Raw genomic sequence first — 17,654 nt, forward strand, 5'->3', positions numbered from 1 at the left:
TGGTTCGGCCGTTGCCATTATAGTAAGACCTTCAAAACGGCATTGAGATTGGTTTTGAAACGGGTGAGATATTGAGGTTCAAAATTTGCTTTTTTGAATGGAAGTGCCTACCAATGCAGACATACTTAGATTACATGCTTAGATTAGGCTTTTAGAGGGGATGCATGCGTCAGTCCTGCATTTGGAGCGCGCATTTGTCTTCAGGCTACTCTTCTGAACCTGCAGGCAAGCCACAGTGACTAGCTGCAACACAATTACTACTTTTGTTTCGTACTGTCTACAGCGCATCATTGACGGACTGTTTTCCTTGGGGGGGACAAATATCAATGTATTATCTTTATTGGAGAGAATGTGTACTATATTGTTTTTTGTATGTGTGCCTTATTTAGGCTGTATTTAGAAAATAGTTTGTTCCCTGTTTTTTTGTATACAGTAACATGTATTAGATTAGCTGTGGCTAAAAAAAGTTCTCTTGAGCAGTCATTTCATCTGAGACTCAGTTCAGAGGGAAGCCTTTGTAAATCTTTAATTTGATGCGTGTGTGTTGGCACCTCCGGTGATGGCGGTGACTCTCTCTGTTGCGATGCAGTACGCAGACCCTGTGGCAGACTTGTTGGATCAGTGGGGGGTGTTTCGCGCCCGGCTCTTCAGAGAATCCTGTGTGTTCCACCGGGGGAACTATGTCAAAGACCTCAGCCTTTTGGGAAGAGAGCTGAGCAAGGTCATTATAGTGGACAACTCACCCGCGTCATATATTTTCCATCCTGAAAACGCAGTAAGTACCACACAAAAAAAGCAAAACAAAAGCCGTAATAATTTTCCTGGGATTAGTTTCATAACTTCATGTCATACAAAATAACTTTTCTTGCTTGATCTATTGGACATTGTGCATGTGGGATTTACAGCCCATGTGAATGTAAAAAATATGTTTTTTGTACAATTGAAGTACAGTAGTTGTAATTCTATTTTCTTTATAATTCTCAATGTTTATTATAAAATGCTGAGGACATTGTTACAAAAATATTGGCTAGCAGTCTGGTGCTCTTCTCACTTCATGGAGGATGTTAAATAATAATAATACACTATACAGTATATACAATCAGTGACCACTGTATTAGGTAGAACTGTACAGCTTGTTAATGCAAATATCTTCTCAGCCAATCATGTGGCAGCAACTCAATGCATAAAAGTGTGCAGACATGGTCAAGAGGTTCCGTTGTCATTCAGACCAAGCATCAGAATTGGGAACGATGTGATCTAAGTGACGTTGACGGTGGAATGATTGCTATACAGAATGGAATCTCAGAAACTGCTGATCTCCTGGGATTTTCACACTCTGGAGTTTACAGAGAATGGTGCGAAAACAAAAGACATCCAGTGAGCGGCAGTTTTGTGAGCAAAAATTCCCTGTTAATGACAGAGGTCTGAGGAGAATGGCCCAACTGGTTCAAACTTACAGATAACCACACGTTACAACAGTGGTATGCAGGAGAGCATTTCTGAACACACAACTCGTTGGAACCTTGACCAATAAGTAAAAAATAAATTTAAAAAAAAGTCTCAAATACCTACTAAAGTGGTCACTGACTGTATAAGGATTGAGAGGTCTTTTATATCAGGCACTTTTATTTAAATTTGCAGTGTTCTCTATAGAGGGACTGAGAGCCCAGGCTGTCATTTCTCAGGCCTTTGATAGACTTTCTCATGAGTTATTTAGTCAGCCACCTCCATAAGCTCTGGGGTCAACAGTCATGAATCCTCAGTTTGCACTTTAATCATACTCTTGCTTTCAAGCAGTTGGACATACTGAGGTTCTTCCTCAGCCTATAGCCTAGTGGCTAACTTGATTGACTGGGACCCAGAAGGTTGGTGGTTCAAACCACAGTGCTTCCACAATAAGTGTGCCGCTTTGGGCCGTTGAGCAAGTCGCTTTAGATAAAAGTGTCCGCTAATAAACCGTAATACAATTATCCTCTTCTTCCCAATCTGATTCTGTCTCAGAATGTTCTTTGTTACTATTACTGACACTATTAGTTACTCAACAAAGATTCATAGTGTGTAAGTGGCAATGACTAGGGAGATTTTCAACTTGAATGACATCAATTTTAAGTTTATTTATATTGTGCATTTTACAAAGGATTTCTCATAATTCACTTCACACTTGACCCTGGCCTACAAGATTAGACTCCTCACTACATCAAAGAGAACATGAACTACTTCATCAGGTTGTATTTGCACATAGTGCTCAAGTGTGTTTCAGTGTAGTCCCTACAAAATAAAGAACTGTATGTAGAGACTTATCTGACCCTGTTCTTGTATTACGCCACAGGTCCCAGTACAGTCGTGGTTTGATGACATGACGGACACAGAGCTCTTAGATTTGATCCCTTTCTTTGAAGCGCTGAGCAAAGAGGAGGATGTTTACAACGTGTTACAGACCCTGAGGGCCAGGTAGCCCAGTCTCCTGTCCTGGTCCTGCCCCTCTCCAGCCTGGCTCAGGTCCCTACTGCAGCAGCCTATAGGGGGCGACGCAGAGCAGTGCCGAGAGCAGCCACCCCCAGCTGTTATCTGGCCACACCCTGGATGGACTGAATGTTTGTGGTGCGGCCAACGAGAAAGGAGATGAACTTTGAGAAGCCCCGCTGGAAGAGCAAGAAAATGTGTACATATTATATATTTCTAATCTGGAGAGGAAAAAACAAAAACAAAAAAAATCTATTAAAACAACTTCATTTTTTAACGGAGACACAAGTTTTACTATTCTATTAAGTTCTATATATTTACCAAAAACCAACCTTTTTTCAGAAAATGAAACCTTTTTCATCCTTTTAATGTTGCTATGCAGGCAGCCTGTTCCCCACTCTCCAGTAACTCGACTGTGATTTTCTTTACCTACTGAATGAAGTGCCTTTTGTGACTGTTGTTTTTATGGAGAGAGCAAATCTACATTTTGTATGCTGCACATTTCCAGAAAAATTCAATCTTTTAATGAATTTATGCTTTAAAATTGAAGTGGAGAAGAAAATTTATATAAAAAGAACTGTTATTTATGCTGAATATTTTACAGAGGGGTGGGCCCATTTCTTCATTATGTACTAAATGGATTTTTTTCGGTTTTTACAATGCCTATAGTGGCAATGGTGATTAACTGTGTTGGATATTATGGCCTGAAGTCTGAATGAAAGAATGCATTTGCAATTGTGATTTTGTGTAGTATTAGTAGGCAGTTCACCCTGCCTACAGCAGAGGTAAGTGGCACATTGGTTTAAGAGGAAAGAGACCAAAGCCTGGAGGTTTTGAAGTGCCAATGCTTGTGTTTCAAATCTGTTGCCATACACCAGAGGTGCGTTCAAGATCGTTTTTTCTGTTCGCCACAAACGTTAGCTAACGTTAGCTAACAATTTGAAAAGGTGGTGCGCAGGGGAACAGAAATAGCTGCCGACGAAGAAGACGTGGAGAGAACAGAAGTTGACAATTATTTGGTTGTTATAATTCACTTTAATCAATGTAATACTTGTTCTTACCTTAAGCAACGAATTATCTAGCTGGCATTGTTATTGCCACCATACATCCGTTTGTATTTAAAATGCGTTGGTGGCGAATTAAATGGAATGTTCATTTAAAATCGTTCAACAGTAGGGCCGCGGTGTCTTGAACGCACCTTAGGTCCTACTTGAAAGTGCCAGGTAGTTTGTCCGTAATGATGAAAAAAGTTGTCATTTAGCTTTGCTGTTAAAATAAGTAAAATAATCAGGTGCATCCAAAATGGCTAACTTTCCCCATTGGATTTGTAATATAAAATGAAAATAAATCCCAATGGCTCAGCTCAGTTTTGTATATGCCTACCTATGTTTAGAAATGTCAGATTAATGTTAGATTAATTTCATTTCAGTCCAGTTATATTTGATTTTGTACTTGGGCCTCTCATGAACTCAATGAAATGAATGCACTTTTTCAAGCACTTTTCACACTCAATTTAGTATTACTTTGCTGTGATTCTTTAATAACGGAAAGCGGAAGTGTCCTTGTTAAAGCCCACCGTTGGTACGCAATTGCAAATGTATCCTTTCACTGTGAAGAAAATTGAATATTGTATGACAACATTTTGTTCCCGTTTATTTTTTCCTGTGATATTTAATGAGTCGATAAATGTCTCTAGCTGATTTGGTAGTTCAATATTTTCGTTTGGCTTGTTTTTAATCTGACTTCTGACGTTTCCACCGGTCAGTGCTGATGCTGCTGCTAGCGTACAGGGGCCGTGCAGCACAAGGGGCTGCCGGACTGTTCCTCACCGCCGTGCCTGTTCAGAGACATGACCTCACCGAGCGCCACACCCCTGGGGCAATAACCTGACTGGAGACACTCCCCTCTGGACCTCACAGCTACACACACACACACACACACACACACACACACACTATTATTAGCATGCTTATTATTGCGGTTCTGTTTCTTTTCTGTTCCTCGATATTTGGTTTTAAAGACATGTTCATATCTTTGTCGTCTGACTGGTGTTTCTTCTGCCACAGGCACAGTAAAGCTCCCCTACAGTTAACTCTGGTATAGGGAATAGGGAGAATTTTGGTTTTGGTACCAAAGGCAGTTGAGGTTATATTATTATCTGGGGCTGTTCTATACACAGACACAGTGGTTTTTTTTGCATCATAATTGTGATTCCTCCACGTACACTTCTATTTGTTGAATACATATTGCGTATCTGTCATTTTGTCTTCAGTCGTTCATAATTAGCAATATCTGCTTAGCAGTAACATTTATACCTGATTATTTTTTTAATTATTCTTAAATATACAAGTGTATAATTTACTGCACACTCAAAATCCACTTTGAACAATCCCCAGATTTAGAACTTAATATTCATCAAGCATATTCAAGTAGCCGATCTGACAATAAACCCTTATATAAAAACTCTTTATAACCAGAGAGGCAAATCATAACTGTAGAGCAGTATTGCTGTGCAATGCATTTTCAGTAAAATATTTCAATTTTGTGGCGTATATCTTTCAGAAAATGCCAAGTCGTATTAAAGTACTTTTTTTTATAAAAAAAGGAATATGATCTCTAACATTTCTGTTCTGTCTTAACTGCTGTAATTACGGCTACCACCTGACCTGGTGTCTCACTACAGAACTTCTTTCCATTGTATCCAGTAACAGTTCTTCATAGGTTTATGTCAAATTAAATTATATGTACATTTTCTCAAGGAATGAACATAAAGAATAGACCACCAGAACGTGGTCTATTATAGAACACCTATCTATACACCCTCACAGATTGCATCTGAAAGCACTTCCATTGAGGACATTATGGACGTTTCTGATCTGATCCCATTCTGTGGGTGTGCTACCGTCATGCTCTGTTTGCTCGGCATGTGAAATGAGTTAGTACAAAAGTACTATAAAATAAGTATATACTGTATCTATTGTGGGCTGGAAGTATTGTCCATTCAAGTGATTTTTGGCTGGAATTGCCTTGTTGGCTCCTTCAGTATTTAGTTTGAAACTGAAAGACCATTAATTTTTCTCTGTGCCAAAAATACTATTACTGAAACACAGCACTTGCAAACAATGTGCTATCCAGCAGCAGTTTGTAACATGCTTCGCTCTGGTTGTACTACTGTATGTTGATTTTTTAAAATCTTCCAAAGCAAGCATGTTCCTAATGACAGTATGCCTAGCTGCCTGTCTAAACCCACAGAAACAACTCTACTATATGCACTGTTATTTTGCGATCTGGCCTCTTCCTGATATCCACCAGTATTTATTAAAGGTGTTCCTGGAGCAAGTGTAGATTTGCCTGCATGAAATAATCAAATCTAGACTCTATGAGTGGACTTGGGACTTTGAGCATGATTAATTTGTGTTTGTTGAGTAGTTGTGCCGGGGGCATGGTCACAGAGTGCACGACTCAGGTGAAAGAGGTGAGGTCTGCCTACAGTAATGCTTTAATTCAGTTTCCAGAGAATGGTTACTATTTCTATGTGTCAATAAAAGGCTTACAGGCTGAAAAGAACATTCTACCTTGTTTACTTAATTAGGGTAGAGAAACAGTTCAAGCAACACAAGAGCAAAAGGATACAAGAAGTTGGCATGAATGTGCTGCAAAATAACAAATTGGCTAAATAAGCCCATTTAAGAAACCTCACTGGGCTTCGTGACTTTAATTAATCCAACTGTGTCTTTTTCTTGGAGAGCAGGGAACTTTGGGCACACCAACTCTCCTTATCTACATGATATAGCTAAGTTTATTAATGTCCTGCCAATTTTACAGACAGCTGAATGTGGAAACATTTCTTTCTCTGTGTTTCCACTTTTAGCGCATGTTTGATCCCAGTCTTCCAGCTAAATAACTGGCCTGTAAAATGAATGGTGTCTTGTAAAATGACATTGGTTTCACACAAAATCTATCATATAGTTTAGTTGGAAAGTTAATTAAAGTCCAGCTCAGTGTTCCTGGATGTTGATTGAGTTGAGAACAGGGCGGCCTGTAGCATATTAGTTAAGGTACATGATAGGGACACGCAAGGTTGGCGGTTCGATTCCCGGTGTAGCCACAATAAGATCCGCACAGCCATTGTGCCCTTGAGCAAGGCCCTTAACCCTGCATTTCTCCAGGGGGGATTGTCTCCTGCTTAGTCTAATCAACTGTACGTCGCTCTGGATAAGAGTGTCTTACACAAATGCCAGTAATGTAATGTAATGAGAACAGGATCAAATCATTATTTTAAACAAGGGCACCAACTGATTGAGAATGAATAACAGCCTGTAGCAAGCTAATTATTGGGTGTCAAATGCAACATGTTTTTTTTTACTATGCATGACTATACTGTCCCCTCTGAATCAAACCCATGATTTGTATATGCAAGACCACTTCTTTTACCATGCTAAGGCTGGAGAGGTATAATGTGTTATTTTTGTGGTAAACTTTACTCTATTCCCAAAAAATTTTTTTAAATGGCATGGCAGTTATACTGCAAAGAGAGCTTGCTGCAAGGCAATTTAATAGTTCTCATCAAAGTAGCTTACAGGGTCACAGCTTCCAAGAAATGGCAGGCTGTGCAAAAACTGTAACCTTGTGCTAATGAAAATTAACATGATGAGAAGACAGTTGATGTTTTTAAGGCGTTCTTTTTGCTTAAAAACAGCACTTCCACAACGCTTTGAGAAGTAGATTGAGAAGTAGATTCATTTGAACTTATTTATACTTGCGTCAGCATAGCACCTCCAAGCATTTTCATAGTCAAGAAAAGTTTCTGGCTTTACTCAAGTTTTGCTTGTCAGCTACTTGAGAAGTGTTTTCTAAAATCAAATCATTGCCTAAAGGGACATGTTGATAAAAAACACTTCAAATACCTGAGGTCTTATCCAAGTGATGGAGAACAGAGATTGTCAGAATTACTCATCTCACTAAAAGAAACTAAGGACCTTGGGGTAATTTTAGTCCATTGTAAAGTGTATTTCAATCTTTGTTTGTCTACGGGGCCTTTGGGAATTCAAATCACAATGAAATCCCTGTGGTTAGCTACTCTCCTAGCCCAACCACTCCTTTGTGTGAGGTGCAGTTCATGGTGATTTGATTGGCTAATGGCAAGTTTCCAAGTACAGGCACACCTCTACTATAGTGAAGTAGTTTTCCAGTCATGATTCAATGGTATAATGCTTAATTCCTCCAAGTAGAAGGTTATTAACAAATAATAATTGGCAAGCAAAAATGCCAAGGGTTTCTATTTTGTTAATCATTTTCCAGTGAGCAATTTGTTGAGCCAGACATAAAGTACAAAAATAAATACAAGCAATATAGTATATACATGCACCTCAAAATACATGTTTGCCAACTTCTAAAATTGACTCAAGCATGTGCCATTTACACTGAAAAGGTTATATCTATGACACTTCCACTGAATTCGTTTTTATCATACGCCTACCTTTCTTTCAGTTTGGAATATCCAATTTGTGTTTGTCATGATAACCTTTCCTGTTAATTTAGAAAAAATTAACAAGTATGCGCTTTCCTTGAAATCAACTGTTGCTTATTTTCACACTGCAGTCAACCAATCAAGTGAGCACAGATGAGAGTATTGAGTCAGAGGAGGACACTTCTGGGTCCATACACTACAAACCTGAAAATAGGACCAACTGTAGTGTCTAACTGCTCACAGAGCTGGTGTTGAATTCAACTTAGAATGATACTTGTGTTTTATATATCAGACTTACAGTTGTGTTCAAAATACTAGCAGTCCAACATGACTTAACAGATCAATCACTGTTTTTGGTAGAAAATATATTACTACATGGCAAATAATTTACCAGTAGGTGTAGTAGAGTCATAGAAAACCAACAGACCCAACATTCATGATGCCCCTGAGTCTGTGTAATTGAATAATTAATTGAAAGAGGCGTGCTCAAAATCATAGCAGTGTGGAGTTCAATTAGTGAGCTCATTCATTCTGTGAAAAAACAGGTGTGAATCAGGTGGCCCTTATTTAAGGATGAAGCCAGCACATGTTTGCATGCATTTCTCTCTGAAAAACCCGAGAAAAATGGGTCGTTCCAGACATTGTTCAAAAGAACAGCGTACTTTGAGTAAAACATTGATTGGAGAGGGAAAAACGTATAAAGAAGTGCAGAAAATAATAGGCTGCTCGGCTAAAATGATCTCCAATGCTTTAAAATGGAAAGCAAAACCAGAGAGTCGTGGAAGGAATCGAACGACTACCATACGAATGGATCGAAGAATAGCCAGAATGGCAAAGACTCAGCCAATGATCAGCTCCAGGGTGATCAAAGACAGTCTGTATGTGAGTATGTGACAATTAGAAGACGCCTGTGTGAAGCTAATCTATCGGCAAGAAGCCCCCGCAAAGTCCCACTCTTAAAAAAAAAAAAAGACACGTGCTGAAGAGGATACAATTTGCCAAAGAACACATCAACTGGCCTAAAGAGAATTGGAGAAACATTTTGTGGACTGATGAAAGTAAGATTGTTCTTTTTGGGTCCAAGGGACGCAGTCAGTTTGTCAGACGACCACCAAACACACCAGTAAGGGAGCAGCATCTTGGTTCCAGACCAACAAAATTAAAGTTATGGAGTGGCCAGCCCAATCCCCGGACCTTAATCCGATTGAAAACTTGTGGTGTGACATCAAAAATGCTGTTTTTGAGGCAAAACTAAGAAATGCAGAGGAATTGTGGAATGTTGTCAAATCATCCTGGGCTGAAATACCTGTTCATAGGTGCCAGAAGTTGGTCGATTCCATGCAACACAGATGTGAAGCAGTTCTCAGAAACCATGGTTATACAACTAAATATTAGTTTAGTGATTCACAGGAATGCTAAGTCCTGAAGATTTTTCAGTTTATACAGTAAATATTTGAGTTTGTAAAGAAAAATACAGCCCAATATTCATTTTTCTTCATTTTCTGTAAAGTAATTAAAATTGACACATTTTTCTTCTTTTTTTGATTTAGGATCTAATGTGCAGTGTTCCCAATGCATCGAAATAAAAACTATTATAAGGATTTTGAGCTTTACTCTCGTTTTTAAACACACGGCTATTATATTGAACACAACTGTATATACAGAACAGGAAATTACCTATCCTCAATCCAATTGAGCATCCCAGTACTATCAACATGCACAAACATACAAACACAAGCATACATACACTCCATTATTGAAATCACAAGGCTACACAATGACAATAAGCTTTGTTATGGGAGTTTCCAAAGCAGCATAAGGCAACTAACCATCCAAAAGAGGCCAAATAGTCTGTGCCCAAATTACAGGCACAACAATCATTAAAACATAAAAATGATTTAAAGTCGCAAGGGGAACAGTGTCAGAACATGAGACGACACACGGCCTGTAGTGTAGTGGTTAAGGTAAATGACTGGGACACACAAGGTCAGTGGTTCTAATCCCAGTGTAATCACAATAAGATCCACGCAGCCATTGGGCCCTTGAGCAAGGCCCTTAACCCTGCATTGCTCCAGGGGAGGATTGTCTCCTGCTTAGTCTAATCAACTGTACGTCGCTCTGGATGAGTACGTCTGCCAAATGCCAATAATGTAATAATGTAATGTAATGTTCCCCTTGCCACATTAAATCATCTTGCAGTTTAAATGACAAACAGAAACCAACTTAATCAAAGAAGAGGAACAGTGGTTGAAGTTCAATGATGAAATCAAGGGCCTTCCATGGTCTCCACACTCATTAGACCTAAACATCATTGAACAATTGTGGGAGGTACGAGCGCACAGAGGACGAAGTAAGAGTTTCACCTCAAATAACTTGTCTTTCCATCTTGAAGAAAAGCCCAATACCCTACTTGTAAAATCACATTTCATGAAGGATCCTTAAATCACAAGAGGATCCTTATAATCTAAGTAAGAGGCTGACATTTCTTAGCTCTCTGTCTCTATTAATTAAAACAATCATCCACACTTAAACACCATCTGTTTGTGAATGTGGAACAGTTACTAATTCTTCAGTGGCTTGATTCTGTTCCATGTCGGCATTCGGCTCGGTCAGTAAGCTGGGACCAGCTGATCAAAGCCACGTCTGAGAGACAAACCCGCGGGCAGCAGGAAGCCTCCCAATAACAGCTCCAGGGACTTGTCAGCCACCTTCACAAAGTGCTGCCCCCCCCCCCCCCCCCCTTGATTTCCTAGCTTCCTTTTGCATGTCCTCATTACCATCCCACACTACAAACGGCCCTGGTGGTCCAAACAGTCAAGGCTCAGTGAGGACACTCCAGTCTGGCGCTCACTTGCTGAGATATCATTAAGCAACTTTAACAGCCACTGCCAGTGTCTTAGTTCTCACTTTTCTTTACATTGTCAGGATCAATGTGTATGGCGCAATGCAAGCCAGCCTACATCAAGTAAGTGATTCATTATAATTATTCTACGGTTTGAACCTTTATGCCGAGGGGTTTACAATCAAAGGAGTGCCCCTATCTGTCCCTATCTCAGCTCAGCTTCACATTTCAGTCGCAACACATCATTGCTTTGGAGGAGATGTTTGGAGAGAGGGCAGAGCCGACTGCTGCCACATACATTCTATCCGGTCGATTAGGGTCACAACCATCCGTGAGCCACACAGTTTTAAATTCAGGTTTTTCGTTTTTTTTAAAGACATTTTAATTGTGCAGTATTCACAGGGTGTGAATAGCTTTTATCGATGCTATTGTGCCCCCCACCCCCCCTTTCTGCAATCAGTGTACCCTCGTTTATGTTCAGGACCACCAAAATCCTAGGGCTAGCTCTGTGAGAGACAGTTTACATATGCAGTAGTTTCACTGTATCAGCCCAATCATTTCTTTAGCTTGCTGAAATGTCAGTTTACTAGAATGGTGTATCACCCCTATGTGTGTGTGTGTGTGTGTGTGTGTGTGCACGCATACAGGTGTGCTCATGTGGGTGTGGTGGCCTGACATAAACACACCCTATCCTGAGCTTAGAGTAGAGTGGGACAGGTCGGAAGAGAAGAAGGAACAGTTACTGCGTTTACACACACATCCCAGGAGGAAAATTCCCCACTTTTCCCACATCAGGATCATTCTTCTGGCTTCATTCAGCTGCCCAAAGTAAGCTAACCACTCACTATGAATATTTGCATTGTTGTCCACCGTTGTTTCTCAAATGCATTCTGGTCAACTGAACTGAGGTTATTGATTTTACCTAAAGCTACAGCCAAAATGACAGTATCAGGCATTGCTTTATTTTCATATATCTTCTTACTGTTTGTAGTCATACTCTTTATTATAATGTGAACTATGTACAATACTGCACATTTTGTCACATTTTTGTATATAACACAAATGTATGGAATCCATTGACTTCATATCAATATACTGTCCTCACAGAATCCATCTGATGTGTTTTGCCAAGTACTCAATATGAACAAACTGAGTGGGTCTGTTTAGACCCAGTATCTAGTAATTTCCTATTGGCTGGGGTACTTGTTACTTGAAGAATTCAATGTGTAATTGGAGACACACACATACACTCACATAGCTGGTTTGCAACTGGATGCTGATAGAAGGACGTATTTGTTGTTTACAAGTAATCGCAGCATTGTGTGCTAACATCCTTGCTGACATGCGTGCAAGAGGGATCTTTTTCTTTCCTTGGACTTTCCATTCCCGTTTTGACACAGGCTGTTCGAACACCAAATAAAACAGGAGGTACATAAAGCGCTTCTCTTAACTAGCAATGTTGACAGGGAAGCACATCTCCCAGTTTTGAGTCTGCCCTCTGTTTACTCTGATGAGTGCAGGGTGTGTAACCGTTGTTCAGCGGGAGAGTTAAGTTGTTCTGAGCACCTTTTGTAATGGAGGTCATATTGGCTTCTTGTACCTCGTTGGTCCAATCCTTGCCTCTGTGAACATGAGGGCATCGTGGATATTTATTTTAAAACAGTACTCTCCCAGTTCAGCTGAAGGCATGCCTCCCACTCTTCTGTTCTGGGACAATGGCATTTGTCTCAGCATTAGTCGTGTATTAACAGAGTAATATGATATACATGTACTTCATAGAGAGCGGACAGATTTGGACACAATGGGCCAGTATAGGCCATTGTGCATGCTGAGTCATCCGATATAAACAAGTCTTTCTTGATGGAGTATTTGTCCTCTAATGGGACACAGCTGGGCTATATTCAGCCTACATATATTCATCTTAAAGGTCCCATATTGTGGGAAATTACATTTCCCGTGCTATGTGGATTATAAACACTGTAAAAGCATCAAAATGGCTTCACAAGTTGTGACTTCACATCACAACAAAATACGCTCATTTTCTTCAACATGGCCAACATTGTACAATCCAACAATCCAAGTGCTCCTCACAGATGGCTTTCAGTTTGTTGGAGCTATAGGCAGAAAATCAAAACAGAGGTTCATTGATATCTATGAGCATTAAAGACACAGTCACTAAAACAGCCTGTTCTTGGTAAAGCTCATTACAGGTGCTGGAGTATGGAAAGGTAAAACTGGATAGAGATTGTTTCTAGTACTTCTGGTACAAACATCTTCTTATGGATATCAAGACCTAAAATGAAGCAAACATTTATTAACATACAATTCTACCATGACTAGAATTGTGAACAAACCATGCAATTCTATTTCAGTAAACCACCAACCAATTTAATAAAAAAGAGTTCTCTGCAATTATCTACATAATTTACTTGTGCCCTTTGAAAATTCAACTGAGGAGTGTGGTATTTGAACCAGTATTATAATTTGTAACTTTGCCTGTTATTCACACTTCTACTGGGTGGTGCAAGAATGATCTTGCCATCACTGTACTCTTCTTTTGTTCTAAAGGCAGGCTCCCACACACATCCCTTGGTGAGTCTGCAGCTAGATGTAGCCAAAGTATTCTCAGTCCCTGGCCATGTGATGAAAAACTGACCACAACCTTTAAAAGGTCCTGGTTCAGTACAACTATACAACCTCTCCATTTCCTTAATTGCTCATTGTGACCTGACATGCTTTGTCTTTAGACAAAGTTTTCACATATCAATGATAAAGAAAATGAAATACTGTTTCATTTTTTGTTTGCGTTTTGAAATTTGTCTTAAATTAGTCAGATTTTGCACAAGGTATGTGAGAATATGTAGGACTAGCTAGAATATATATCAGAGCTTTGTGACCATGATTGTTTGTTCACTACAGTACAGAGTCTGATATATTTTCAATTTATACTGTAATGAGTAATCCTGCCTGAATGTCTTGCTAAATTTTGAGTCTTAAATATGAGGATACAGTAAGTGCATCTTGCAGCTACTTGAATCATTTTGAGCTTCACTGCATGTGCTGGCAGAGAAAGGTGGAGTATTGTTCTCTGCAGAATTGCTTGGGTCACTTCGGAGTGTAACTAGAGAGGGTTAGAGATATTTGTTTAGTGATAAGCAGAGTTTAGTGAGGAACCACAGATTGTGGTGGTTTGTGATTAAAATGCTATACTAAAATTCTGCCCAAACTGATCCTGTTGTCTGATGCTGCTGTATTTTGTCAGCTGTTACCAGACAACTATTTAGGTACAGTATATGAATGCATGTGTCCCTTTGGTTTGGTTCTCTGCTAAAACATTTTTTATTCAGTGACTATTTTCATCTTATGAATTGTTTAAATGCACAGCTATGTATTTTTTATGAGTCATTTTCACCAAGCCCAAATAGATTTTCATAACTGAGAAGTTTTTAATAAGGGGTGGGAGCATTCTCCCTGTTTTCATATCCTGCTCCGCTATCACTGAGCAAACAGATACAGGTCATTAATCTGCCCAGCAACAGTTGCACAAATGATAGGAGGGTTTTTTGCACAAGTAATGCTGTGTCTGGAGAGGAAAAATTTAAACTTACATCTGTCTATCTATCTATCTATCTATCTATATATGATGTCATTTGCCTCCACATCTGTCATCACAATTTTTCTATAATTGATAATAAATAGTTAAATGCCCATATGAAAAGAAAGTAAGATGTTCCCATATGATCTGGCATGTCCACCATTTATATCTTCATTCATTCATTCATTCATCCATTATCTTAACATGCTTATGCTGGGTCGCAGGGGGGCTGGAGCCTATCCCAGCATACATTAGGTGAAAGGCAGGAATACACCCTGGACAGATTGCCAGTCCATCACAGGGCACACACACCATTCACTCACACACTCATTTACTCATACACTCATACACTCATACACTCATACACTCATACCCGCATACCTATGGGCAATTTAGACTCTCCAATCAGCCTAACGTGCATGTCTTTGGACTGTGGGAGGAAACCGGAGTACCCAGAGGAAACCCACGCAAACACGGGGAGAACATGCAGACTCCGCACAGAGAGGCCCCGGCTGACGGGGATTCGAACCCAGGGCCTCCTGGCTGTGAGGCGGCAGTGCTACCCACTGCACCATCCGTGCTGCCTCATTTGCATCTTGTCAAGCTATTTTTTAAGTCTTGATATTGTCATGTAATTGTAGGGTATGCATGTGTGCTTGGAAACATATGTTATGTTCTTGTTGTGGTTGTTTTGCCAATACAGTGGATAGTCATTTCAAACAATTTTGCATGGGTAATGGGTTGCAATTGTTTTGAACTTGATTAAATAGGCAGTATCTAAGTGGAACTTCCTGCTTTCTAAAATGGGGTTACTCATTATTTTGAGATCATTACCTGATCTCAATATAGATATAAGTTTATTAAGAGGGGTAATGTGGTGTAATCAAATTTCATGAATAAATTCTCCTTCACAGCAGAAACATGCTGTTATATAAATGATGAATATGAATTTGCTTTCAAATTAGTTCAGCCATCTTGCTCTTCTCAGCAGGAAGCAAATTATATTGCCTCTTTCTTGAATCATACATACATTTATAATTAATTATCATGGAAATAACTCTGTACAGTATCACACTGTCTGTTATGAAACCATGTGTAAATGTGTTAATATGTGTCCTGTGAGAAGGACAAATATTTCTATACCTACAGCATGCCTCTCAACTGAATCATTTTAAAATGAGCTCATTCTGAAGAGATCTATCATTCAAACTCTTCCTGAGGTGGCTGTAATAGTGAAGGCTTAAAATTTGAGGCGGCACAGATAGTGCAGTGGGTAGCACTGCTGCCTCACAGCAAGGAGGTCCTGGGTTCGAATCCCTGTCGGCCGGGGCCTCTCTGTGCGGAGTTTGCATGTTCTCCCCGTGTCTGTGTGGGTTTCCTCCGGGTACTCCGGTTTCCTCCCACAGTCCAAAGACATGCAGGTTAGGCTGATTGGAGAGTCTAAATTGCCCGTAGGTATGAGTGTGTGAGTGAATGGTGTGTGTGCCCTGTGATAGACTGGCGACCTGTCCAGGGTGTATTCCTGCCTTTCGCCCAATGTATGCTGGGATAGGCTCCAGCCCCCCTGCGACCCTGATCAGGATAAGCGGGTTCAGATAATGGATGGATGGATGGATGGGCTTAAAATTTGCCGTACCCTAATTTATTGTTCAAAGAAAGAATCATAAAGCATGGTATTAATTTCTCTATATACTGTACTTAGCATATAGTATATTAGCTTATATCCCATAGTGCTGTTTTGTATATTCTGTCAGTTGTTTGTAATGTGAACAGACTGGCCTGTAATCATTCTGCATTTGTCCTTAATTTACAAGATTAAGGACAAAAGCAAGGACATGCAAGCATCGTACACAGTTAATTTTAGTGAACTCCCCAAACTCGTGAAGAAAATATTTATTTTAGAACAAATATTGTTTGAATCCAGCCAATGTCCTTATCTTTTCAGTATTTAATATTTTAAGATATTTTGCATAAAATATGTCCTAAAAAGAACTGTCACTCTTCTCTTTCCAGCCAAATGATTGAGTCACAGTTAGGCATGAATTTTGGTAGCAACTACATGTATCATGAAGTTAATAATAATAGTAAAAATTGAAACCAGCTCTGGAACAGTCAGGGCATATATTTGAATAATGATTGTTACATAACACACAGTACTGCAGTGTTAAACAGTGTTGCATAATTAGTATCATTATAATTATTATTTCAGTTTATATGATTCATATCACTGCTAGCTCAGTCAGCAACTGGCTTGTCTTTACAGATCATGATCCGTCAGTCGTTTGTGAATCTCTAAATCTCAGCTGTTTCCCATAGGGCTCACATTCCTGAGCGCTGAGAATGATCACTTCAGTCTTATCACTGTTTCTCCAAGGCGTTTTTTTTCCCATTACCAATATTGATTCTTCAGGGGTGTGAAAGTTTGCATGTGATGTTTCCTGTAGGCTGATGAGATTCAAGCTGAATTATGTTTTTTATGGACTCCAGTAGTCCTCCTTGCCATATGTCAAGGGTTCAAAGCTGTGGGGAAGGTTTCATAGAATTTTTACACTTTTTCCTCTTAAGTTGTGTTGCTTAGGTTACCACCATGCCACATTCACTGGGAGGAGTGGAGGCCACTGTTTAGCTGAGCATACTGTTTTGACAAATCCAAAGGTCTTCACAAAGTACATCTATACATACAGATATTACCTAGCATCAAATACTTTCCTGGGTTTTATTTTCCAATACAATGATGTGAAAGATTGATATGAAATTATAAGAAGTGTTCAATTGCAGTTATTTTTGCTAAAGGTGGTGCAACCAGTTATTAAGATTAAGGGGGCAATTACTTTTTCACAGGGGTGTTTTGGGTGTTTGATAACGTTTTTCATTAAATAGCTAAATCAAATAGATAAATTGCATTTTTAGTGTTTTGTGTTTACTCAGGTTCCCTTTGTCTAATATTACCTTTGTCAACTTTGTTATAAAAATGTGCTATATAAATTAAAAAGTAAAATTATTATTACTCGATACTTGATACTTGATTATAATGTTCAAATATTCATGCCTAATATTTTTTTCCAGAAACCAGAAATATTCTCAGTTACCCTGAGAGAATCAATTTCTACTGGGTTGTGTTGAAACATACAGAACAATAATTTTTTCCATATCTGTGCTTTGTTTTCTGTAACACACAACAAGAAGCCTTGTTGAAAAACAAAACAGCTCAAGCTAGGTTTTTGAAACAGCTTGTTGCTGGTTGATCAGTTCAACCAGTTCCCTACACAACATGGTTTGACCAG

General features: G+C 39.3%; 1 protein-coding gene across 4 annotated transcripts in view; it reads left to right on the top strand.

The window, feature by feature from the left end:
• ctdspla (CTD (carboxy-terminal domain, RNA polymerase II, polypeptide A) small phosphatase-like a) overlaps window positions 1–4,176 on the top strand; it is a 47,169-nt gene extending 42,993 nt beyond the window's left edge. For all 4 annotated transcript variants that reach the window (XM_061238435.1, XM_061238436.1, XM_061238437.1 and 1 more), the window contains 2 exons: window positions 590–775; window positions 2,330–4,176. In XM_061238435.1, coding sequence (XP_061094419.1) covers window positions 590–775; window positions 2,330–2,455 — 312 coding nt within the window. In that variant the 3' untranslated portion in view covers window positions 2,456–4,176. The remainder of the gene's footprint in view (window positions 1–589; window positions 776–2,329) is intronic.
• The last annotated feature ends 13,478 nt before the right edge of the window (window positions 4,177–17,654 follow it).

The sequence above is a fragment of the Conger conger genome, chromosome 4 (genome assembly GCF_963514075.1).
Source record: "Conger conger chromosome 4, fConCon1.1, whole genome shotgun sequence".
Classification (NCBI taxonomy): Eukaryota; Metazoa; Chordata; class Actinopteri; order Anguilliformes; family Congridae; genus Conger; species Conger conger.